Raw genomic sequence first — 26,189 nt, 5'->3', positions numbered from 1 at the left:
AAAACATTGACAATTTGAAATTCCTCCCCTCTCCAATCTAATCCATCTTCCAATCTCGCGTTCCCAAGAACAATAGAAGTATAATCAAATATAATACATGCTTTTTTACAGTGGAAATCATGAGTTGAATCTTTTATATCAACCTTGATAGAACTAAACTGCTTGGTGGGTAACACAAAACCTATACAGTAATTTACAAGGGTGCCGCTTGGACAGTGTTTAATGGAGGGAATCTGTTGAGAGTAACAGCTAGGAATGCCTTCAAACTGTCTGCCATACGCCGGAGATCCTCTTTCCACGACCATGTCGGATCATTCAGAGCCCGAACAGAGTTTAGGCAAACAATAAGGGTACCACCTTCATGCAAAAGAACCTGCATTAACAAAAAAAATGCATGACAATTACATCAGTTCAGGAAAGAGAGAATTGATTTACATATTGCAGAAATAATAACTAACTGCAATGAAGGAATTTAAGGCACTTCTGCTCATGCAGAAGCTTCCTCATCATGTAAGGCACTGGTTGTCAGCCACTGACAACTAAAAGAGGTGCATAATCATTTCAATGGAAAAAATGATAACAGACCCTAGTGGTGCTTTGAGGGAAATGACATGTCAAACTTAAATCTATCACCAATGCCAACATGAGCTAAAATTTAGCTAATTTAAAAGAATTTTTGCTTTTGAATTGACTTGCTAGGTCAGAGTACCACGATCGCAATGCTTTGGATTGATCAGGCATGGTATAAACTAGATTTTGATTCTGGGTTGTGGATAACAGCCCAAACTTGGACAAGAGTCCGAGTGAAAACTGGTTAGGTGCTAGAAACAGAACATTGTCAAATCTTTAGGTTGATTTAGGTACGTTATTAAAGCAAAGAAGTTAGGTAGCACATAGACAATGTAATGATCTGTGAGTGGTGTAGAATAATTTGAACTTGGCCAGCAGAACACAAGAGAAAACATTTGTAACACTTCTTTGATCAGTATATGCATGAAAACCTTAGCTACCATTTAGTCAAGCAAGCGAACCAAATTATTCTTTGCCTGTAATTGCATAATTTGAACTACTCTTTTCTTAAACCTCTTGCTAGTTAGTAACCTTAGCAGCCATTGCCACCCATTCACATGGTTTCTTTAGACAAGTAAAATAAAGGTGATGTCCAAAATACCAGGAGAAAATTTGAAAATGAACCTCCTTCCTCAAATATAAACAACATTGAAGAGAGGTAAATGTTATATGATACCAACGGATCATGTGGGACATTATAGACAAAGAGCAGAAGCAAGAAAATCTTTGTACCGTTAGCCACAGTGGCAGGAAACCCAAAACAGAAGGAAGAGAGGCAAAAATAATGCACGACAGAGCCAGTGCCACGCTTTGCTTGACCTGAAAAGAGTATACATATCATTTATATCATAAAGCTCATATGCAGCACCATGCCAGAAAAAAAGGGCATCTTTCAGTGCTTTTCTGTATGGCCTAATATTTCAGCATTGACACTCTTTTCTAGCGGCTTTAAATGGAAAAACAGCCAAAACAGATTTCCAGGTTTCATACTCTTCAACTATGTAGCGAAACAAATGAAACACAACCAGTGAGCTGCAATTGGCCAGTAACTAAGCAAATTACCATAATATGTGTTGAAGTTAAGGGTATTTCAGTCATTTTACACATGTAATGTTGTCCCTCTGTGTTACATAAGTGTCATGGACGAGTACGGTGTAAGTGTCCTTTATTATTTCTTTATTTTTTTCTGTTATCTGCATATACATGTATTGTAAAATATCAGAAATAAGCAGAAATAGAGGAGGGAAGAGAAGGAAAAAGAGAATAAGAAAAACTTTAGAAGGCTGCATTGAATAGAGTAGCAGCCGTGGGTTCTGGAGAATGACCCCAAACCTTCTTATAAACTCACTTAAGATTAGGGTTTAGATATATGCCCCCCAATCTATAAACACTCATATCTCCCTAATTACACCTCAGAATGAAACAAAAAGTTAATCATATAGTTCTAGCATAAAGATAAGCTAACAGCTATTCTACGAGGGGCAAATGAACATGGAAAATGACAAAAATACCTTCTTTACAGATATTTCATCATGTATATTGGATTAGAGAGGCAGTTCGGTCATCTTATGTAATATTCTACTAGAATGATTAATATAAGGGTTAGGAGTTGACTTTTCACTCCTAGAGAAGTGCTATTAATGCAGTTTTGTCTTTCTTTCTCTGTTCAATCACTTTCTCTTTCTTCTCCAAAACCTCTTTTCTCCATAACTCTACAATATGGACCACTTTTTCTTTTATTTCTTTTTCCCTGAACAAGCCTCAAAGTAATCTGTAGAAATTGGATGATTCAAATCCTCATAGTTAATGTGATTCAGACCATATTACAACATGTGAAACTATATGTTCAGTTGGGAGAATAGTTTCCAGATGGACAGGAAGTATACACACTAGCCGATGTATATAGTGGGCAGGCCAACCAAAAACCCTTATTAGCACCAGAGTTTTCCGCCATGGGATAGCAACCCAACTTTGGTTCTTCAAAATCTGGGTCAGGTCACCCAAGTCAAGTCGGGTGACCTCGAGTCAAGAGCTGAATTCAACACTGACTCGCCCGAAATAGAATAGGTAAGTACAATCCCCAGACCCGACCCCATGAAAATCCAGGTTGAACCAGCCCAGTTGGGGGTCAATCCACCGGGTTGGAAAACCATGATTAGCACTGTTGGCAAATGAACAATGGAAAGAACTCTTACACAATAATAAGACAACTAGCAAACAGGTAACATACCAATGAGATTGTTTGACGAGCTTTAGCAATGCAAAAAGGTACACCAGAAATATTATCTTGCAATAAAAGCACATCTGCGACTGCTGTGGCAGTAGCACTGGCACGTTGAGCAAGAACAACACCCACAGTGGATGCAGCAAGTGCTGGTGCATCATTTATACCATCACCCACCATTATCAAACCTCCACCTGTCAAAGTACAGATTTCTTTAATCATGGATCATAAAGAACAGCTAATGATTAACCAAGTCACATTGCACGGGAAAATTCAAGTAGACAACGAAGGATCTTTTAGATGTAATTATCAGAATCTAATACGAGATAGTGTAAAAACCATTTGCCAGGTTCCAGGACACTTTTCCATGGGATAAGAGGAAGGAAGAACCAGTGATGCACCAAACAATTAGATTTAGCAAGGTATGGAAGAAATACATGCATGGCAATATCCCATTTAAAGCCTAATTTCTTTTATGAGTAAGAGCAAGAAGCTTTGTAAAGCAAAAAATAGATTCCAAGGGGAAAAACAACGCTAAGAAAATAAAGAAAAGTACTGACAAAAACTGAAATGACTAACTAAAAAAAGTTCAATCCAAGAAGGATGAAACTTTGAACAAAAAGACCTTGCTGAAGAACTCATCTCTTACAAGAGAGTCAGTCACGTCATAGGCTTCTTCAACAATGCAAACAAGTACTAGTTCACAGAAATATCCAAGATCTTGTCAACGAACCAAAGAAGCAGCCTCAGCAGGACCATGTATAGTTAGGGATGGCAAAGAAAAATAAAATATCCCTTAATCCAAAACCTATTCCAGCACCCATTTTATTCAAAATTGGATAAGGGGGTATTTCATTAGCAAATTATTCACTTGATTAACTGCAGATAAATGGGTAATCGGTTAATAAATTGGTGAACACAACTTTTAAATATAATGCATAAATCATGACAAAATCATAACAAAACTTGCAGAAGAATATAAAAATATATAAAGCATGTAAAACTATTAGTTAAACATATAATTTAGTTATCTTTAACTAAAATTTGAGTAAAATGAAAGCATCTTCTATTTACAGAGCACTTTTTTCTTGTACTTACAAATGAAGTATTGGGGTTAAAAATTGTAAAGTTTTCCCTATTTTTATTCAGCAAATCGGAGGCAAAATGGTAAGTTGGTAAATCCTTACGTGGATAAATATTTTCAATCTATATTCAACTTTTAAGTGGATGGTAGAATGTTAGAATATGACATCAAGAAACATTGCAACCCCTATGCATAGTATTGCAACTAATGATGACAGCAGAGACACCCTCCACCATCAATGGCTTGGAGAAGTTCACTCAAGGACCTCCAAAATTTACACATCAGAGGAAGCGGCAGCTTTTCTCAAAATTGGAGGAAGCAGCAACTCTCCAAGTGTCCTGAATAAAAAGTACCAACAAAACTGATGGACTTGGGGAAATTTGTCAACCCAAATGATGGCATTGTGGATAGTTTTTATAACAATACCAGTTGGTTTTGGATCCTAAGATTTTAAATTCTTTTTTTTTTTTCTTCCCAAATGCTCCAGATGACAGCATCAATTAACAAATGACAAAAAAAGCATCTGGATTTAGGTAAAAGGCAATTGATCAATTGAGAAAACAGACTATAAAGGAAGAGTGGAGACAGTATCTGATCCTAAATTTGTTAGGGGAGGTCTCCCTTTATGTATCTTCTCTTTCTTTGAAATAAAATTATCAACATTTCAAAAAAAAAAAAAAGTATCTGTTCCTAAATTTCAAAGAATTGGCCTTTAGATCTCAGAAAAGCAGATAAAATGTGCTGCTTCTTCCCCATCATCACAATATTGAATTGATAAAAAGTTTAAATATGCTTTCAAATTTAAATTTTGAGCCCATGCATTTAATACTAGTAGAGGATAACTACCATTTAAAAAAAATAAAAACTTACAGCTGTTTTCAAATGTATTTCATCAGCACCTATTATGCACTAATTCAAAAAACAAAGTATCTGAAAATACCACAACAGATTACCAAAAAAAAAAAAAATACCAGCAGTAAGAAACAGCCAAGTCTACTAGATAAAATAGTAAAGTATTAAAGACTCACCTGTTTCCCTTGAAATGTTCTTCACTTGATTGAGTTTATCCTCCGGCTTCAAGCTGCAGTAGACTTCCTTTATTCCCACAGCCTTTGCAACTCTCCATGCATTGGACTCATGATCGCCTGTTAGCATCATTATTCGTAGCTTTGCCTGATCTCTCAATGTGGCTATAACCTCAGAAACACCAGGACGAGGCTTATCCTCAAAATGGAAAAGTGTTACCTTCATCATCCATAAGAAACTGTCAGTAGGATAAAATAAGCATAATTTAAAAGCCAGTAGAAGAAAGGATAGCCTTCATAAAACTATGTCAAGCATCAATGATGAACCACCAACGCAAGGCAAATGATAGAACAATATATTGGAAATAAGCTGCCAAAGAAGCCCATTTAAGCCTTTAGCTATTTTTGGAGGAGACGAACCTTTCTGTTAACAGATAATGCTGCATGAACAAAGTCTCTGCCATAAGTGGATGTACCGACTGCTTCCTTTATTTTCTCTGATTCAGCCTCAGAATTACACTGGGAAGCAATGTAGTCCACAGAACCAAGCGATGCCTTCAACAGTTCACCAGGTTGACCTCCTGACTATAACCAACAATGTAAAATTATAAAGGAATGATCCTCCTTATAAACCATTTCTATTAATATTTTGTTAATGGCACATCTAATAGCATTCTACACCCTGATTTGAGGAATAAAAGACTAACAACAGGAAAAGTGACAGCAAGGATTTTAGGTTCTAGGGTTTTAATGCATATTAAATTAGGTCACTAAGGGGCTGACTAGCCAACAGCCACGCAATTAATTTGTAGGAGCTGGTGGTGTGACTGATGAGTCTGAAGTTGGAAGGGATCTCGGTATTGATTTTCTTGGGGACCAAAGCTATGAAGGAGGATCCAAGCACCCAATATGTAATACCACAGTTGTAGAAATTGTTGGTAAAGGCGTAGACGTCATCAAGGATTTCCATCCAGCAGTGTCTATAGAATTCTCCATTGAACCCATCGGGCCCGGGGGCACGGTCGGTAGGCAGACCAAGAGCCGCAACGTCAATCTCCGCATTGGAAAAAGGAAGCTCCAAAAGAGTGGCCAAGTTGGGGCTAATACGCTGGAAGATTGGCCTGTCAAATCGGTCCTCAATGTAGAGGCCTGCAAAGAACCTCACCATCGCATTAGTAATGGAGGGTCTGTCCGAATTCACCTATCCCTCAATGTTGAGACAAGTGATTCGGTTAGCCCTCCTCCGGACTGAGGCAATGGAGTGAAAGAATTTTTCAATCACCCTCGGCCAGCCAGCGGAATCTGGCACGCTGCTTCCAGATAATAGTTTCATTGTAAGCAATGTTTTGAAGATTACGAGTGAGATGAATACGAAGAGAATATTCTTGAAAGGGTTGCCCTGTGAACCTGTCACCCTGATGAACCAATTAACTGGATCAGGCTTTGGATCAATAATCCAGCTATTGTTAGTATGTTCCAATGTTTGCCATTTTAAGCAAGTCTGGTCCAACAACAACACCAACCATGATTGAGGGAAGAACAAACCACCCCCACCCCACCCCAAAGAGCTCTTCCATCAATAAAATATGGTAATGAGCAGGACAATTACAGCAGCAGTAGATATAAATAACCTGCCGAATGCTTGCAGGGACTCCTATCCCCTGTCTTGGAAAATCGATGATCTTTGTTTTATCTGCATTCATCCCTTGGGGTCTTTGGCTAGAGCGCAATCAAAGAAGATTCAATGTCAAATTCATCACTCAAGATAGAGTAATTGAAACCATCTCAGGCAATATTGCTACTTGGCTTCACTCTCGAAAAGCCTTTTCCCCCTTCTCGGGATCATCCATCAGAAATAATTGGAGGTGCCTTGCCCAGTTCCACACTTCTTCGAAGCCCCTTATCATCTGTGATTGGACCCCGCCACCGGCTAGTGTCCTTAAGTTGAATTTTGACAGATCTTCTCTCGGTAACCCTGGCTTAGCGGGTTGCGTGATTCGTGATTCTCTTGGGAACCAGATCGTCTCCTTCTCCGGCCCTCTCGGTATTGCGGACTCCACGACGGCCAAGCTTCAAAGTCTTCTTAATGGACTTTGTGTTTTTCGTGATCATTGATCCGGGCCAATCCTGATCGAAGGAGACTCTAAGGTGGTGATCGGCTGGTGCGAGAATGTCTCTTCACCTCTGTGGCGCCATTGGGATACCTTTTTTGAGATTTTGGATATTGTCAATCTTTTTTATTGTTTTTGGTCTCTCATTCCGAGATCAGCAAATTTTGTGGCTAATGCTTTAGCCAAGCAAGGATCCTCCTTGCAATCTCTTGTTGTCGGGAGTTAGCTCCTCGTTTTTTGCTCTCTTAATAAAATCACATTTCATAAAAAATAAATAAATAAATTTATAATACCTTGAGACCAGTCAAAGTTGCACAAAGACCTCTACCCGGTAGAGACTCGAAGCTTTCAACAGAAACATAAGGAAGCTCTTTCCCCTGACTGTGATCTACAACAGCTCTGAAATTCTTGGAAAAAGAAATAGATAAGAAATAGCTCTATGATAAAATTTACTAACAACAAAAGATTGCCAAGGAAAATAAAATAATTTTACTAAACCTTTGTTATGCAGAATGTCTTGTGCAAGATTCACTAATCTCAAGCTACACAAACTAAAGAAAATGAAAAAATATGAAGAAACTTTAAATCTTTCTCCATGTTACACTAATTTTGAGGAAAGTATTTCCAAGGATAGAGAGTATAAAAAACAAAAGAAAGAGTTTCTAATTGTCAGTTGTTAACCCTTAAATAGTTAAACGTTTTTAATCTCTAGCACTATTAAAATGTCTACCTAGCACCACTAGGCAACATGGACAATGAAAAGCATGCTCAAAATTATGAAAATTTTGGTAGTACACCCAGCATATCCCATAATCACTCCAACAAACTACTAATCATTTAAGAAGTTTTTGCACCATTTCATTATGAAAGTCAATAATGGCAATAAAAATAACATCTCAAGCTGAAAAGAAGAATAGATAAAACCAGTAGAATTCTATTTGCAAGAACAGTCACCTTCCAATAGGATGTGTAGTCCCCTTTTCCATTGCAGCAGCAACAGCAAGAGCTTCCTTCTCACAACTAGGTATACAACAAGATGCAACTATTCTATCTGAACCTTCAGCATGTCCATGAATTGGCTCAATTGCTTTGCACATAAGCTCACCAGTTGTCAAAGTACCAGTTTTATCAAATGCAATGGTGTGACAAACAGCCAAAGAATCCAAGACATGTCCACCCTTCAGCAAAATCCCCTAAAAGACAAACAAACATTACCTAGAAAACTTACAAAGAAAAAGAAACACAAATCATCAATATAACATACAGAAGTTGAGAAATATCATCCAAATCTCCAAATTTCTGGCAAATCCTCGGATAAAATTTTAGGATTCCTTTTCTCACGAAGCAATTTATTAACAAACTATTGCAGAAGATGTTACTTATTCAAGCAAATAGGAATTATTCGCAGGGTAAAAACATCAACTGGACAAATTTCAAGTGCTTGACACAGTGCACTTGCTCAGCCCCCTACCTCAAGGCATTATGGGCCAAAAGACTAGTGCTATAACAATGCTGTCAAAGCCATGGAGGAGAGAGGAAAGCATGATTTGAAGCAGTGCAGAGTTGTAGACAAATCAATAAATAGAGCAAGGATTTCTACAATAACAAGCAGTTCCACCCAAAACATATTGAAATTAATCAGGATACTTCAACGGCTCATACCTTACTAGCACAAGAACTTATTGCAGTTGCATATGCCAAAGGAGCAACAGCTAGTGCGCAAGGTGAGGCAGCCACCATAAGTCCCAGTGCACGATAAACTGATCCTCTGCAAGCTATATGATTTGCACGGTAAGAGTGATATAAATAACAAATCAGAACAGTAGAAGATTGTAAAAATCAAGATTTGGGTAAAGGAAGAGGAGAAAATTAAGAGAAAAAGAGAAAGGAGAAGAAGAATTTTCTGAAGAGCCTGAAAAGGCTTCGTATGGAATTGTGCACGAATTCCCAGACATCTTAAATAACTGTTTTGAGTTACAAATTACAAAAATACCCCTATACACTTGATAAAACATCAAACGCCTTATATCTCCCTAGTTACAGATCCTATTTACATGAAAATTTAACCACTGACATAATTTAACATGTAGAATAATATTACATAAAGAAAATTAACCACATATGTATTAAAATGACCAAAATATCTCTGAATGTATTTTCTAACACTCCCCCTCAAGCTGGAATGCATATATCCAAGAGTCCCAGCTTGTTGCAGAATGATATTAACTCTCGCTTGCCAAGGGCCTTGGTGAAGACATTTTCTAACTAACCTCCAAACTGAACAAACAGAGTTACTACCTCCTTTTTCATCACCACATCTCGAATGAAGTGGCAATCCACTTCTATATGTTTATTCTTCTCATGGAAAACCGGGTTACTTGCAATAAAGATTGCAGCTTGATTATTACAAAACATATCCATTGGCTCATCCTGATTGATGTCCAGCTCCCATGAGACTGACCTAACCCCCATCAACTCACTCACTTTGTGAGCCATCGCCCTGTATTCAGCTTTTGCGCTAGACCAAGCTACAACGTTTTACTTTTTACTTCTCCAACAAACCAAATTTCCTCCTAGGAAGACACAATATCCAGAAGTTGACTACCTGTCTAGTATGAACCTTGCATAATCTGCATAAAAAAAAAACATTTATCTTCATATGATTGTTAGGTCTAAAGAAAAGACCTTTTCTGGTGCACCTTTCAAATACCTCAAAATTCTTTATGCAGCTTCTAAGTGTATTTTTCAAGGATGTTCCATAAACTAGCTCACTATACTTACTGCAAAAGAAATGTCAGGTCTAGAAACTGTTGCATAAATTAACTTTCCCACTAACCTCCGATACTATGTTCTATCATTTAATTCAGCACTCTGCTCATCATGGAGATCATGTCCCACTTCCATTGTGGTATCAGCTGGCTTGGCTCCCAACAAACTACACTCTTGAAGCATATTTGTTACATACTTACGTTATGTCATCACAACACCTTATTTACTTTTTGCCACTTCAATGCACAGAAAATATTTCAACGGTCCCAAGTCTTTAGTTTGAAAATGTGCAAACAAACGAGACTTAGTATCCTCTATACCAGAAATATCACTCCCAGATAATATAATATCATCTACATAAACCAAAAGCATTATAATTCTAGAGGACATCTTCATCACAAACAAGGAGTAATCACAATGACTCCTCGAGAATCCCATAGATACCACAACTTGGCTGAATTTTTCAAACCAATCATGTGGACTCTGCTTCAACCCATAAATTGTCTTCTTAAGTCTGCATACTCTCCCCCTGAGCAACATATCCTGGAGGTTGCTCCATATATACCTCTTCTTCCAAATCACCATATAAGAAGGCATTTTTTATGTCCAGTTGACGTAGACCACTCTTGATTAGTACAACTAAGATCAAAATACAAAAAGATGATAAACGAGCAACAAGCAAAAGGGTTTCAAACACATCAATACCAAAGGTTTGAGTATACCCTTTCGCAACCAACCGAGCTTTATACAACTCAATAGAACTGTTTACATTATACTTGATATTATAAACCTAGCGGGAGCCAACAACTTTAATCCCTAATGGTAGATCACACAATTGCCAAATGCCTCGATCTATCAAAGCATCCATTTCAACATCCATAGCTTGCATCCAATGAGGAGACGAGAGAGCCTCCTGCACTAAAGAAGGGATAGTGCAGATAGAAATGGACAAAACAAAAATTTTATTGGAGTCATATAAGGAACAAAAAGGCACAAACTAAGATAACGGATACCGCGTAACTTGACCTTTCCTGACACCCTTCTTGAGTGCAATAGGAAGATGTAGATCATTACCTCCAGGATCTTGAGACAAGTTAGAGTCATGGTCCGATGAGAGACTCGGTGGTGATACTTCTTTCCTGCATTTATATACCTATAATGTTTTCTCGAAAATGATAGCTTGTGACGGATGAACTGGTACATGAATAACTGGTGCCGGTTCAGGTGAGACAACAAGATCAGATGGTAAAGGCAGAGGAAAAGAACGATACATCCTCAAAGAAAGTAACATTAGCAGATACAAATGTTTTTCAAGTGGACGTGTAAAAACATTTATACCCCTTCTGTGTGCGAGAGTACCCCAAAGATACACATTTAATAGCTCGGGGAGACAACTTATCCCTGGAAGACCCAAATACATGAGCAAAGCAGATACATCCAAACACTCGAGGAGAAATAGAAAATAATGGCGCAGACGGTAAAAGAACCTCATAAGAATTTTTCCTTCTAACACAAACGTAGGCACTCTATTAACCAAGAAACAAGCAATAAAAGCAGTATCACCCCAATAAGACTTGGGCACATGCATATGTATCATCATTGTCCTAGCCACCTTCAGTAGCGATTCATACGTTCCGCAAGTGCCAACATAGAAACCTAGCAGATGGCCATCTAGAACTAAGGCGTGAGGAGAGAAGCGAAGGGAAATGAACTCTCATCCAATCTTTTGGGCTTTGGAAATGTCAGTATGGAAAAGAATCCAGAGTGGTACTTTCATAAGTAGCAGGGAAAATGAGGTTTTTTATGCAACTGTCTGTTCAAAATACAACTGGTGCAGCCACATTTAGCTGAGTTTAGGTCCATATCCCATGCCTCTGAATGTTTAAGTGTGTTAAAATCTCTCCAAGTCAAATTCCCAATTTATTGCTTTCAGAAAGCAGTTCATTGTTGTAAAAGCAACCAATACTAAGGTGATCCCTGGAAAAAAAATTCAACTGTATAATGTCCCATTAGATCATCAATCCATTTTAGGAAAGAAGATAAATAAGGTAAAAATAAATAGGTAACTTCAATTTACAGAAATTCATCAAGAGAACAAAAGGCAAGATAACAAAGAACTGGCCAAATATAGGTGACAACAGATGCACAGATCAAGAAGCGTGATATAAATAGCTGCCATAACGTATATTTGCTTGTATCTGGTAGAGCTACCACAAAATATACAAAGCATTTGAAACAGAACTTTTAAATATAAGGTGACAACAGATGCACAGATAAAGGAGCGTGATATACATAGCTGCCATAGGAACGTATATTTTCTTGTATCTGGTGGAGCTACCTCAAAATATACAAAGCATTTAAATCAGAACTTTAAAATATAAGGATGGTAATCCATTAATCATGAAAATTCCTTCTAAAAAAATTATATGCATTAGTAACAATGATGAAGAGAAAGGGCACAGAAGTGCTCCAGAACAAGAAGATCTACCAGTCATTACAGTCTATGTAAAACACTATTATGTTTATCAGTTGGTTGAAAAGACAATGAATAAATCATATGAGAAAGGATCCAATTAAGTACCTGAAGTTCCAACAACCGGCCATCTAAAAAGAAAAGGTCCTAGGCAAGCAACTGCCAGAGATAGAGCTACAACAACCTGGCTGTAGCGCTCCCCAAATTCATCCAGCCACCGCTGAAGCTTTGGCTTATTCAGTTGAGCTTCTTCAGTCAGCTGAACTATTCTATTTAGTGTGGATTCTTCCCAAGTCTTGGTAGCCTAAAATAATAAAAAATAAGCACGAAACTGTAAGCTCCCAATATGACATGAAGATCTACACCTATTAATACAGCAATACCGACATAAATAAATTGAAGGATTGAGATATGTCAAGCACCCAAGGATTTATATATCCTACTCCCTAGCAAGTACAAATAGAAGTCTCAAGGATTGAGTACTTATCTGAACACTGGTCCAGACCCAATTGAAGTTTTCTACCAGATTTTTGAAAAACTTCTCTAGTTTCACTATCACTGGAATTGGGAAAACAAAATTATTTGGGATGGTGACCCCTTGGAACTTTCCTCTGTTACCTCCTACAGCTCCCATCATACAGTTCCTGACAATATCCACTCTCTTTCCTCTCTTGCTTGGAAGCTCATTGGGCTAGTAAAAGTTAATATGTTCATTTGGTGCATCCCCAAAGGGTAAAATTTTCAACACCAACCAACTTGCAAGAAGGGTATTTTCGACCTTTTTTTTCTTTGGTTATGTGAAGGGATTTTATCCACCAAAACCTTTAGGTAAATTCTGTAATGAGCATAATAAAATCATTGATCATACTTTTCCTCTTTTTTTTTCTTGGTATAGAATTTATTCCTTAGAAGATTGGGAAACTTTTTTTTTTTGCCAGCTATACTTGTTGGATTCTTTAAAGAAACCTTCTCCCCTCCCATTTCAAGGCTCAGTAAGTTCTCTAGGGACTTACTATAACCATCATGCCATGATGTCCTTAACTGGAGATACTTGAGAGGACTACCTCATTTCCATATAGGTTTTTTTTTTCAATGGAGAAGATTTAATTTAAAGAAAAAAATGAAAAAAATTAAAGCATTGAACTAGGGAGTGGAAAGCCCTCAAGCCCTAAGGGGAAGAGAATCCCCAACAGCAATAAAACATCCTGAAACACCTGAGTTAGCCAAGCTATTAGTAAGATGATTGGCTCAGTGAGAGTTGGCCAATCCATCCTACTCATTTTCTTATAGTTATCAAAAAACCAAAAAGAGGGCTTTCACCATCAAAGTTTGCACTTTGAAAAGACAATAAGCTACGGTCATTCCTGAACAAGCCTTGTATAACATTTATATGAATACCCAATGTACAAATTTTGGAGAAAACTGAGCTGTATCTTTATTTTATTGAGCATCTCTCTCCTTGGATCTCCTTCCCCCCACAACTTTGCCACCTTAAACTCAATTTTGGTGAGGGCTTAAGAGGCAACCCAGGTCCATCTGTGGTTGGTCATGATGATTGTGTCTTCCTGCCCACTCAGTGAAACAGGTTCAATCGAAGCTAAACTTAATAGAGCCTCCTCCAACGCCTTAATCTTTATATAAAAGCATTTTCTAATCCAGCTATTGTGAAGGCAATTTTGCTCTGATCCTTGGAGGTCTGCCTTACCACTTGAAGGCCTCCACCCAATCTGATCAGCTTTCTATCTCTTTGGTCCATGGCCCAAGTACGGCCAACTCTATTGCAAATTGTGCTGCAGGATGGGCAACTAGTTTTGTCCTAAGTTGTTTCTTGGTTGGGCTGTTCTAGTTTCTATTATTTTCTTTTTTTTCTTTTGCCCTTTTTCTTCTTGAAGCTCTTATATTCTTTAGAAAAAAATAATTTCACTTTTTTCAAAAAAGAATATTTTCTGCTTTCAGAAAGTTACCAATTATCCTCTTTTAGTAGACTTTTCATTCTTAAGAGTTACTCTTAGTAGAGTCACTCAAAAGTCGTATTTTAGGAGGGTTTCATTTTGATAAATCTTTAGTTAGTAAGTCACGTGTCTTCTTTTTAGTGATAGCTCTATGTTTTCAGAGACACTAGGTTTGATAACTTCATTTTTTTTTTTTATAAAAGGTTTGATAACTTTATTATTAGAAAATTATCTTAATAAGCTATCAGAATTCTTTTATAATGCTTCAATTAACAATGTTGCCATGAGATAGTCACATCCTAAGAAAGTTTACCATACCCATGGTAAACTTACTTAGTCTAGCAAGCCTATGGAAAGTTTCATAAGAAAACTCAGTTTTAGGAGCTTAAAAATAAGTTTTACGAACTTATTAGATAAAAGTACACTACTAAAAGAAGATACTAATAAAAGTACAAGCACCTACAATTAAAATTTCTATCTTCTTCACCACTGATTCTATTAGTTTCATTTTCTTCTGCTGTATTTATTCATAATCCTACTCCAGTTTTACACTGCATCAGTCACAGACAAGGACAGTCTAAAAGAGAAACATGAGCCAGAGTACTGCACTAATAAATTACTCTTAAGCAGACTTCAAAAGAAGTATCAAATAGCATAAGCAGTAGAACAAGAAACAGAGTAAGCATACTTTAACTATTAACATTCCATCCAAGTTCCTAGCTCCACCTGGAATTCTGTCTCCTACCATACTCTCCAATGGTTTGGCTTCCCCAGTTAGATGCTCAATTGTAACTGTAGATCGACCTTGATAAACCTCCCCATCTACTGGAACAGCCTGTTTATAACAGTATCATTGGTGAAAGTAACAAACGGCTTAAAGCCACAAGAGAAGTATTGACATTTTCAAACCATGTATCGCAGATAGGGCCACCTTCACATTACTCCACTGATAATCAGAGTGCGGTTGGATAAACAATAGTTACAAGAATAGCGTTTCTCAAAAAAAAATAGTTACAAGAATAACCAAAGTAAACAAGATTATAAACAAGACTCCAGCGAAAAAAATAAAATATGATAAAATAAAAGGGAGAGACAGAGAGAAGAAAACAAACATATCCGAGAAACAACCTTCAAGAAAGTTTCCTTGAAGCATCAAGAACACTTCCTAAGTGTAGTAAAAGCACATCACAATTTCAAAAATATATTTGAAGAAAGAGGTTTCCATCCTGGAGAAAGAGTTTCCGGAGACAAAAAGTACACACATGCAAGTATCTTAGTAAGATATAAAGGAAGAAAAAGTTCTTAGGCACAAACCTCACCAGCTTTGACCAAAATATAAGAACCCACTTCCAAGCCATGCACAGGGACCTTTTTGTAGGTTAGTGAAGAAAAATGAGGAGGTCTATCTCCAGGAACTTCCAGTACAAGGGCAAAGTCTGGATGGTTCTCCTTCAGTTCTTTCACATCACCCATTGATCGCCTCGTGAAATATTCTTCAGCTGAATAGAGATTAAAGCAATGTACTTAAGCTACATGGAAAAACAAAGTTGAAACCAAAAAGCGAGACTCAATACTCATGGAAATTTACCAATATGAGCTAGATTAAACATTGCAAGTAGCAGACCACCTTCCAGAGAGTTTCCCATCACAACAGATGCAAAGGCTGCAAGGGCCATGAGCACATGGATATTCACTTTTGCTCCAGCAATATCCATAGAAGCATCAAGTGCAGCGGACACCTGAATATATAAGAAGCAATTATCTTAGAGAATTACCAAAACAAAAGCCATATACAGATTTATTCAGAGATGGTGAAGAGGACTACTCTTCAAATCAATTTGAAAAATCAAGAGATTAGCTGCATTTTAGACAGCTAATCATAGTAATGATATCAATGAAACATTTTTAATTCCTCCACCGACCTTGGTCATAAATTGGTTTCTAAAGAACATTCCTCCATGATGGAAGATAAGATATATCTTGGGTGAGTTCAAAGAACAATGTAGAGCTATTCAAATTGTTTGGCAGCACACATTCTGGTATGCCAATAGCATCGCAGATAAATTAGCCAAAGAAGGGGCTTCACGTCCCAATCTTGTATTTGGAAGTTCCTTCCCCTAGGGGACTGATCCTTCTCCCCTGTTGTTGTAGCCTAATAATGGTAAAATTTCACAAGTTCAAAAAGAAAAACAGAAATAATTTATTTGAAAGAATATAGCAATGAAATATTATGACAAAAGTTGATTCAATTTACAGTTCAGTGATCTTCGACTTAACTATGATTATATAAACCATCTAATCATGATTTCCCTACTTTTTATTGATCCAAAGAGGTCACCTTGCAAGCATAACTTTAAATGATAGATACAGTAAAGCTATTAAAAAAGTATTGTCAAAAAATATGTATTTTGAAATTTCACAAATTATAATGACACTCAACTTTTAAGATAGACTACCCAAGTTGCCTGAATTTTACAAAGAAATACTTAACATCCTTTGTTGCAGTTTCAAATAGTGGGCTCATACAACTTGTGCTGCAATCTCTATGGCATACACTTTAGCATGTTATGGTGTTTCTATGAAAGACATTATGCAAATGACAACCTTCCCTTGGATGTTCATAATTGATTTTTCCTCTTAATGAACTTCTCATCATTCTTAAATAATAATTACAAATAAAATAAATTTGCAAGACAAGTCATATGATTTTAAGATTAATAATATCCGGCCTATCTCTAAGAAAGTGAAGTAAAACCCTGAGGCATTACCTTCTTTTCCACTAAGGCCAACATAACCTGACATATTGGGTTGGTGGAAAACATCTGCTCACTTTGTCATTTGATTTTTCGGACACTTGCAAATAATTCAAGGAAATGAAGAAATTAAACTCTTTGGTCAATCTTTTAGAATCGATTATCAGTCCTTCAAAAGAAGCTCTCTATGACAACCTAAGATTAAAAGCAAACACATGACGTGCATCAAATTACTAAAAATGAAATACAACAGTATTGTAATGAATAAAAGATCGGTCTGTTGGGAACACTTGGCTAGGCACTAACAAATGGTATCAGAGCTGGGCGCTAGGTTCAGTGTTCGAATCCCCGTGCCAGCAGGGATTAGGAACGTGAACTGATGGTGACAAATTTCGGGTGTGCGCTGGCTTCGGGCTAGGCACTGGTGCGCTGGCTTTTCGAGAAGTTCCTACCGGGCCGGTTTTTTTAGACCGGTTTGCTGGGAACACTTGGCTAGGCACTAACAGAACACGTGTGCTCTGGGGTACTTCTTCCACTGATAAGTCTACCTGCAACATATGTTTCCAATGATCTCTCCTCTCTCAGCTTTCAAACTATATCTTGTTCTTTTTTTAAATAATGCTATCTTTCAAACTATATCTTTGAAACTTAACATTTGCTGATATTGAATTTTTATAGTGTATCTTTGGAGGGGGGAATATAATATTTATACTTCTAAATAGATATGTTTGTGTTGCACCTCACAAGTAAAATAGTATTCTGACTCATGAGAATTACAAGAAATTTATATTTTTCATGGATGATAATAAATATCTATCATTTAACTCAAAATAACATTATCGATACCTACTCTCATACATTTATGAATAATAGTGGCTCAAGGGCATTTTTGTGCTTTAACATTGAATTTATTTAACTACTTGACGATGCGGTATTTTGTCTTTCTCTTGTAATTTAGAGATCTTTCAATAAAGAGAAAGTGGAGTGTCAATTTCAATTAGATCGACAACCAGCCTATGTTTCGCCACACTCTTATGCTCCTTCTTTTTCTCTTTCTTCTCTTCTCTTTCTTCTCTTCTCTTTCTTCTCTTCTCTTTCATTCTGCTTCCATCTTATTGTTTATTTGGATTATTTCCACCTTTTCTACTGTGATTTGAGTGGGTTTTTTCAAATACAAAAATCTCAGAAAATGCACTAAACCATGTTTTACGAAATATTCCATCCTATACTTTTGTGACGGGTCGGCTTTTCTTTGCCTGTGTTTCTTCTCAAGTTTAGTCATTTTCGAGATGCTGACTGCCCACTCCGAAAAATTGGAAATCTCTACTAGGAACTCTAATGCCAATTGCCAATTTTCCCAAACTTATTTCCACTGCATCTCAACCACAAATTCAGTCCATGTCAAATATACCACTCAAATGGCTTACAAGATTACAGTTTGCTTAATCCACTGAACCTAAAAGCAGCACTTCCTGAGTATCTACTATTTCCTTCAACTTAAACAAAGAGAAACAATTTTAGCTTCGGGTACCATTAGAGAACCATACACATGGCTTCCCCCTCCATACTAGTTCAACAATTTTAGACCCAGTAGCCGATTTGTTTAGTCCTTAAAGGCTTAAACACTTTTAGACGTAAACCCAACAGCATCTTATACCCGATACCATAAACCTCAATGAACTCATACAGAGAAACCCATACCAACTATTAGGACCGATGCCATCAACCACGTACATGAGACAGAATTTGTTTTTCCAAACACATAAGCTAGAGTACCACAGGTACTGTACATATCCATTATAGGAGGGAAGAAGGGCAAATATCAATAAATCTGGAAGTAAATTATGCACATACCCCAACAAGCGGGAAGGCGAAAAAAATTAGTGCGTTCTGAAACGGCCTCACGATCAATTTGGGTAGAATAAACGGGGAAGCCGCCGCCAAGAGAAGCAGAGCCGTTGAACCGCAGCATAGATGCAGATTCTCCCGCAGAAAATCTGACAATTCAGCCCATCTAGTTGCTTTAGCGAAACGAAGAACAGCTTCCTGACACCCATTCAGCTTCAACCCACGATGAGAGTCGTGGTGATGGTGCTGGTGATGGTGATTGTGTTGATGAGTATGATGGTGATCGTGGTCTCCATGGGAGTCATGATTATGCTTAGCCCCACAACTGACCAGAGGACGAGATTTGAGAAAACGCGAGATGCATCTGCGCGGAACGAAAGGCGAAGGGATGGTGTAGAGGGGAGTGAATGAGGCGACTTTTCTCTTCCTAGATGTAAGCATGAGAAGCCCGGTGCTCCTCAGAGAGTTTGGAACCGCGTCCATAATCGGGATCCTCTGATGCGAGGGACTACAGAGTGAGGAGACCATCTGAGACGAGGAAGGAGATTGCTTTGCAGATGGCTGTCGATCTCGTAAATTAGGAGTGTTGCTATATCATCCACACCATGAGCTCATTGTGGTGTAATTTCGAGGAGCTGCTTTTGGATTTCCAGTTTCCATGGTCACCATTTGTCATGACAGACAGTTTTACCAAGGAGAAGAAGCCCTCCATAGGACTCCCGTCGAGAGGTCAACATGCACGTGGATGATGTTTGATATCCTTCTTTTTTTTTCTTCACTGTAACATTTTGTCGATAAAGGAGATGATAGCATCCATGGATTTAACCTGTGGGATAAAACCTATAGCTTTCCATTCGATTCCTCATCAGAGCGTAAACTGTATAAATAGAATAATAAAATAATTTATTCTATATATCTTTTTATTTATTTATAGTATTACCAATAATTTGTTTTATAAATTATTTATTTATTTATTTGTCGAATGATAAAATAAGTAAATAAATAAAAATTACTTTAAATTTTATAATTCATAAAAATATGAAAATCACATTAATATATATAAAATCCTCATAATAATATGGTTTTAATTTATAACTGTGTAGAGCTGTAATGGAATGTATGTAAATTAGATTAGCATAATTGTATGAAGCTAATTATTTCCATGATTCAAAAATCAATCCATGATTTTGTTCTTTGATTTTAGGATCTAAATTGGACCTAAAATCAGCATATAATGTATTATAAATAGCCTCCTAAACGGATAAGAATACATCATCGAAAAATATTCTTTGAAACAATTGTTTGTGTCTTGGTTTCACATGGTATCAGAGCGGGGATATTATCTTCTCCTTCCCATCGCCGAAGATTAGAGTTAAGTGCTCCCGTAGTCGTAGACGTCACCAAAGGAGGTAGCTGAAAAAAAAATCACCGTCGAAGGAAGTTGCAGAACTCTATTTTTTGCAACTCAGTAGCCCAGCAATCCCGTAGTTGAAATCTCATCGCCGACAACGATCACCGACGACCGCACCAACAGCACATTATCGCCGTCGATCACTGCTGTCGACGAACTCTATTTTTTTGCGACTCAGCAGCTAGACGATCCCGTAGCCAAAATCTCATCGCTGACGACCGCACCACCGGCCCTGTTATCGCTGCCGACCACCATCGTCAACGAAGGAGAAAGGTGAAAAAATAATTTAACTTAGGAACTATTGTTCCTTTATTTATCTATCGTTCGAACCAACCCAGACCGGCAGGTCAACTCAGTGGATCCGAATTTGATCCGGACCACAAAGCGGATTAGACCCGAACCGGACTAAGATTGGACCAGATCAGACTAGACCGAACCAAATTTCCAAACCAGACGAAGTTGTAATTGGGATTATTCTAGTTAATCCAGTGACAGAAATTGATGGCCACCACTACAGGTGCATCAATCGAACTTATCCCATCACCATAGATTATCGTCCACTAAGACAATTCTGCATTTCCAACTAGAATCATCTTCTATGAGACCAATTATTCATTATGGTCCCAACTCATGGAGATGTGAATTAGCGCTCGCAACAAAGCTGGATATCTCACCGACGAAACAAGAAAACCAGCATTTGGAGATCCCAATCTTGGAGCATGGATTACTGAAAATCAAAGAGTAAAAAGTTGGTTTATTGACTCAATGAGACCATTGCTAATGCAACGATTTATTCGCCTCTCCACTGCCAAGGAGATATGGGAATCAGTATAAAAAACGTTCTATAATGGATCATATGAAACCTGTATATTTGAGTTGAACCAGAGATCTTTTTCCACCAAACAAAATGGTAGACCATTATCCACGTACTACACGGAATTGGTTGTTATTTTTCAAGAGATTGATCATAGAACTACATCTCAGGAAGGAACATTCGAAGGGTTAATCCAATTGCACTATGCAATGGCTAGGCTTCGAGTTCATATTTTTCTCAGTGGGCTTGACTCTGAGTTTGATCAAGTTCGTGGAGAAAACTTGATTTGGAGAGCACATATGCATATGTCAGACGAGAATATCAATAGAGACAAACAACGGGGAGTTATGTCCAATCTCAGAGAACTCGGCTATGTTGGTCAACCAAAATCGACAAGGATCATCAAGCAGTCAGAACACTCAATTCTCTGGAAAAGGTAACAACCGGGTATGCACTCACTTCGAAGAAAAAGGACATTTGCAACAACGTTGTTATGAGTATTGGTTATCAGAAGTGGTGGGATTTCTCAAAAAAAAAAACCGTGATTAGTATTTTCTATAAATTATAAGAATAAAACTTGGATTATTGATACAGGTGCATCCGATCACACGATAAGGGATCCCAGTCAGTTATAAGTTACCCTACCTTCTCCGCAATCTGTTATTTCAACAGCCAATAGTAGTAACTCTACTATTACTGGGGAATAATCTGTTATATTATCTAATAATCTTACATTAGAAACTGTCCTTATGGTTCCATCTCTTAAATATAATCTTTTGTCTGTTAGCCAAATTACTTTCACTCTTGTTTGTATTCTAACTTCTGACCCTCATTTTGTGTCTTTTAGGACCTTCTAACCCGAAGATTATTTGTTATGGTGTTAGACCGGGCAAACTCTACTATTTGGAGTTGACAAAGAATGGGGGATCAAAAATTAGTCAGACAAATCAAGCTAGCAGTGAAGATAATGCTTAGATAACTATATGGTTATGACACCGACGATTAGGCCATCTTTCCATTGGTTATCTTAAGAAATTGCAACCACAACTTTTTTCAAGTTTGAATTATTTAGATTTTTATTGTGACACCTGTGAACTGGCTAAGAGCCACCATATCTCTTATTTACCGAGTTTGAATAAAAGTTTTGAACCTTTTCAAGTTATTCGTTCTGATGTTTGGGGTCTAGCCATGGTTTCTTCTATTTCTAGAGCTCATTACTTTGTGACATTTATTGATTAATGCACTAGAATGACTTGGGTATCTCTGCTTATAAAAAAAAGTGATGTGTGTCTAATATTTCAGAAATTCCACAAAATGATACATACATAGTACCAAAAGCAAATTCGTATTTTGCAATCTGACAATGGTACTAAATTTGTCAATGCTTCTCTCGAGAATTTTCTAACCAATCATGGAATTCGTCATCAGACCTCTTGCACCTATACCCCCCAACAAAATGGATTGACATAAATGAAGAATAGACAACTTTTGGAAGTAGTGCGTGTCTCTCTCTTTGGCATGAACATGCCTCAGTTTTATTGGGGCGAAGCTGTTAAATCTGCTGCCTACCTCTTCAATTGAACACCTTCTCGAGTAATAGATTTTCAAACTCCTCAACGCAATCTGTAATCCCTGATTTCAATTCCCCATCTTTCGAACCTTGAACCCCGGATTTTGGGTGTATCGCATATGTTCATATCCCAAAAATATTGCGAAATAAACTTGATCCATGTGCCAAACGATGTGTATTTATTGGCTACTCTGAATTTCAAAAAGGATATAGGTGTTATGATCCACACACCCAAAAGCTCCATATGACTCTAGATGTCTCCTTCCATGAATCAGCGCCTTATTATTCAGGGAGAGTCTCTTGGAAATCTCTTCAGGGGGAGAGTTCAAGTAAAGAGAATGTTTAACAAGAAAATAGCGGAGGTGCTAAGTTTATTGAGTTAGAAGCGGTGAATGAATTTTTCAAATGTCATGATGTGCAACAAGACTGTTATTCATTAATTTCTCTTGAAGAACCCTCAGTGTTGCCCTCGTCTACATCAACAACTGAAGAATCAACCCATAATGTTCCTCCTCAAGTAAATACGAATCACATGTTTGATGAGTATAATGAAATATGTTTTCTTACAGAAAATATACCCCCTAGATATCCACAAAGATTGAATAGGGGAGTTCCAAAAAAACAGTATGAACCTGATCCTGAAGCCAAGACCAAATACTCAATCAACAACTATGTGTCCTCCCATAGGTTGACTAAATAGTATGCATTTACTGTTGATCAATTATCTAGGGTTTCTATTCGTAGTAATGTGTAGGATGCATTAGCTTATCCAAAATGGAAAAAGGCGATGAACGAAGTGATGGAGGCTCTACAAAAGAATGCCACTTGGGAACTTATTCCCCAACCTAAAGGAGTAAAAAACAATTCATAGTGAAACTCAAACCGGATGGAAGTATTGATAGATATAAAGTTCGACTAGTTGCAAAGAGATATACACAAAGGTATGGGATAGACTATCAGGATACTTTTGCACCAGTAGCGAAGATCAATACAATTCACATTCTTATATCTATAACAGCAAATCGAAACTAGCCTCTACAACAATTTGATGTTAAAAATATTTTCCTCAATGGAGACTTAGAAGAAGAAGTCTACATGGAGCTACCACTCGGAGCTAAAAGTGGTTCTTTGTGTCAAGGTGAAGTCTATAAATTCAAGAAGTCATTGTACGGGTTGAAATAGTCACCTAGAGCATGGTTTGGAAGATTCTTGGTTACAATGAAGGAGTTTGGCTATAAGCAAAGTAACTCGGATCATACTTTATTTATAAAACACAAATAAGGAAAAGTAACAACTTTAATTGTGTATGTTGATGATATGGTCATGACGGGAGATGACCTATGTGAAATACAAGCTGTACAAGAGTATTTAGCCACTAAATTCGAAATAAAGGATCTTGAACAACTTAAATATTTTTTTGCGAATTGAGGTTGCAAGATTGAAACATTGAGTTTTTCTTTCACAACGAAAATATGTGTTGGATCTTCTAGCCTAAACCGGAATGCTTGACTGTAAACTAATAGAGACGCCCATGGAAATGAATCATAAGCTCGGATTTCTTCCAGATCAAATCCCAGTAGACAAAGGGCGTTATCAGCGATTAGTTGGAAGATTAATCTACCTATCAAACACAAGACCCGATGTAGCATATGCAGTGAGCATTGTGAGTCAGTTCATGCGTGCACCAAGTGAATAACATATGGAAACAGTCTATCGGATCTTGAGATACTTAAAAGTGTGCTCTAGGAAAAGGTTTTGTTATTCTAAAAAAATGGTATCTCTAATATTGAAGGATATACAAATTCGGATTGTGCAGGTGATCAGACAACCAGAAGATTTACATCAGGTTACTTTACTTTTGTGGAAGTGAATCTTGTCACTTGGAAAAGCAAAAAACATAAGGTAGTATCAAGATCAAGAGATGAAGTTGAATTTTGAGGTATGGTTCATGGTGTATGCGAGTTGTTATAGATAAGAAATATATTGAGGGACTTAGAGGGATTGAATACGCCAAACCTATGAATCTCCACTGTGATAACAAGGCAGCCATCGCAATTGCACAAAATTCGGTTCAACATGATCGTACTAAACATGTTGAAGTTAATCGTCATTTCATCAAGGAGAACCTTGATGTAAAGATTATACAATTCCCTTTTATTCAATGTGAGAGTCAGCTAGTTGATATGCTCATGAAGGCAGTATCAGGGAAAACATTTCATGGTCTAATTGACAAGTTGGGCATTATCGATATCTATCCACCAACTTGAGGGAGAGTGTGTGAAGCACTGTAATGGAATGTATGTAAATCAGATTAACATAATTGTAAGAAACTAATTGTTTCCATGATTCTGTTCCTTGATTTTAGGATCTAAATTGGACATAAAATCAGCATGTAATATATTATAAATAGCCTCCTAAACGGAGAAGAATACATAAGTGATACACAATTGAATGTGGCACAACTAACATAGTTGAAGACCGACATAAGATGGCCAAAGTGGGTTTTTCCAAAGTCCTTTGGTAGCCCCAAGTCGATGGTAATTTGAAAACAACTTTGTGGGGCAAGGCAATACAGACATGGGCGCAACAACATCTATACAAACACGACCAGGTGAATGAAACCCAAGCCCAAAGGTACATGAGGGCTAAGTAGCTACAGTTTTAAAGAAGGATCAATTCAAATGGTTTTGTATTGGATATCTATATTTTATTTAGGGTATGTGAGATAATATCAAGTTTTAATTTGAATAAAAAGATTAATCAGGATTTGGGTTTGGAGTCAGGTTCGGGTTTTGGAAAACCCAACCTCGACCTGACTTGTGCCTACTCCTAATCGATTACCACCTTGTTCCTGTAAACCTGACCCATCCCCAACCCACCCCTACCTCGTTTTATATCCATGTCTTGTCCCCAACTTGAAACTCAGTGGTTTTTTTTCCATCTTGTTAGTAACCCACAGGGTGAAAACCCAAAACCTGAACCTGGGGTTCTTGGATCAAGTCCGGTTGGAACCTCAAGCTTCAATCGGGTTTTAACATAAGATTGTAAGAAACTCCAAAATTTTCCTTGGCACTCATGTGCCAGTAAGGAACATATGTAATAGGGAAATTTTTGATTGATCAATTTTTTTTAGTATTTGTGCCTTTTTTAGGACAAGAAAATTTCCTCTCAATTCATTTTTATTCCTCTTACCTTTAAAAATAAATCAAGAAAACTCTTTTGATCTCTTACTTTTTATTTTTAACCTTAATTTTAATTTTTTATAAAAGTTAATTTATTTTTAGTGTAAATATAAAACAATTAATTTTTGGAAAGAAATTTCTTGAGAGATAATTGAAAATGGAAATAGCAAGGCCCTATACTTGTTTTTACCTTGGAATCTTAAGTCAAGATTTGACTGAAGCCCAATAAATTTCAAACATATCCTTCCTATATTTTCCTTGTTCAGACCCCTTACCGTGAGGAATGGGTTCTAACTATTTTTAAACTCCCGAAATTTCCAGGGAGAAAATAGAATGGTTCTTACGGTTGTTTCTGATTAGAAGACCTCAAGAATTGTAAGAACTGCCAAAAGACGAAGGAAAA

At 37.2% G+C, this 26,189-nt stretch overlaps 1 protein-coding gene across 3 annotated transcripts; it reads right to left on the bottom strand.

The window, feature by feature from the left end:
• On the bottom strand, nucleotides 1–19,504 carry LOC137953748 (probable cadmium/zinc-transporting ATPase HMA1, chloroplastic). 3 transcript variants are annotated; one of them, XM_068801244.1, is made up of 13 exons: nucleotides 18,816–19,504; nucleotides 15,797–15,947; nucleotides 15,523–15,707; nucleotides 14,897–15,043; nucleotides 12,365–12,560; nucleotides 8,677–8,789; nucleotides 7,969–8,207; nucleotides 7,308–7,413; nucleotides 5,324–5,488; nucleotides 4,907–5,123; nucleotides 2,801–2,988; nucleotides 1,303–1,389; nucleotides 1–373 (listed from the first exon to the last, which is right to left on the bottom strand). In XM_068801244.1, the coding sequence occupies exons 1-13, from the start codon at nucleotides 19,335–19,337 to the stop codon at nucleotides 194–196; spliced, it is 2,496 nt and encodes an 831-aa protein (XP_068657345.1). In that variant the 5' UTR covers nucleotides 19,338–19,504; the 3' UTR covers nucleotides 1–193. The 3 variants fall into 3 exon arrangements, with proteins under 3 accessions (XP_068657345.1, XP_068657346.1, XP_068657347.1); XM_068801245.1 differs by having other exon boundaries at nucleotides 15,836–15,947; XM_068801246.1 differs by lacking the exon at nucleotides 1,303–1,389.
• Between the last annotated feature and the right edge of the window lie 6,685 nt (nucleotides 19,505–26,189).

Source organism: Aristolochia californica, unplaced genomic scaffold (genome assembly GCF_029961685.1).
Source record: "Aristolochia californica isolate CCGP_79_NKW_82.1479 unplaced genomic scaffold, dmAriCali1.0.hap1 SCAF_16, whole genome shotgun sequence".
Taxonomy (NCBI): domain Eukaryota; kingdom Viridiplantae; phylum Streptophyta; class Magnoliopsida; order Piperales; family Aristolochiaceae; genus Aristolochia; species Aristolochia californica.
The sequence above is the reverse complement of the archived record's forward strand: the minus strand, read 5'-3'. Positions and strand labels throughout refer to the sequence as shown.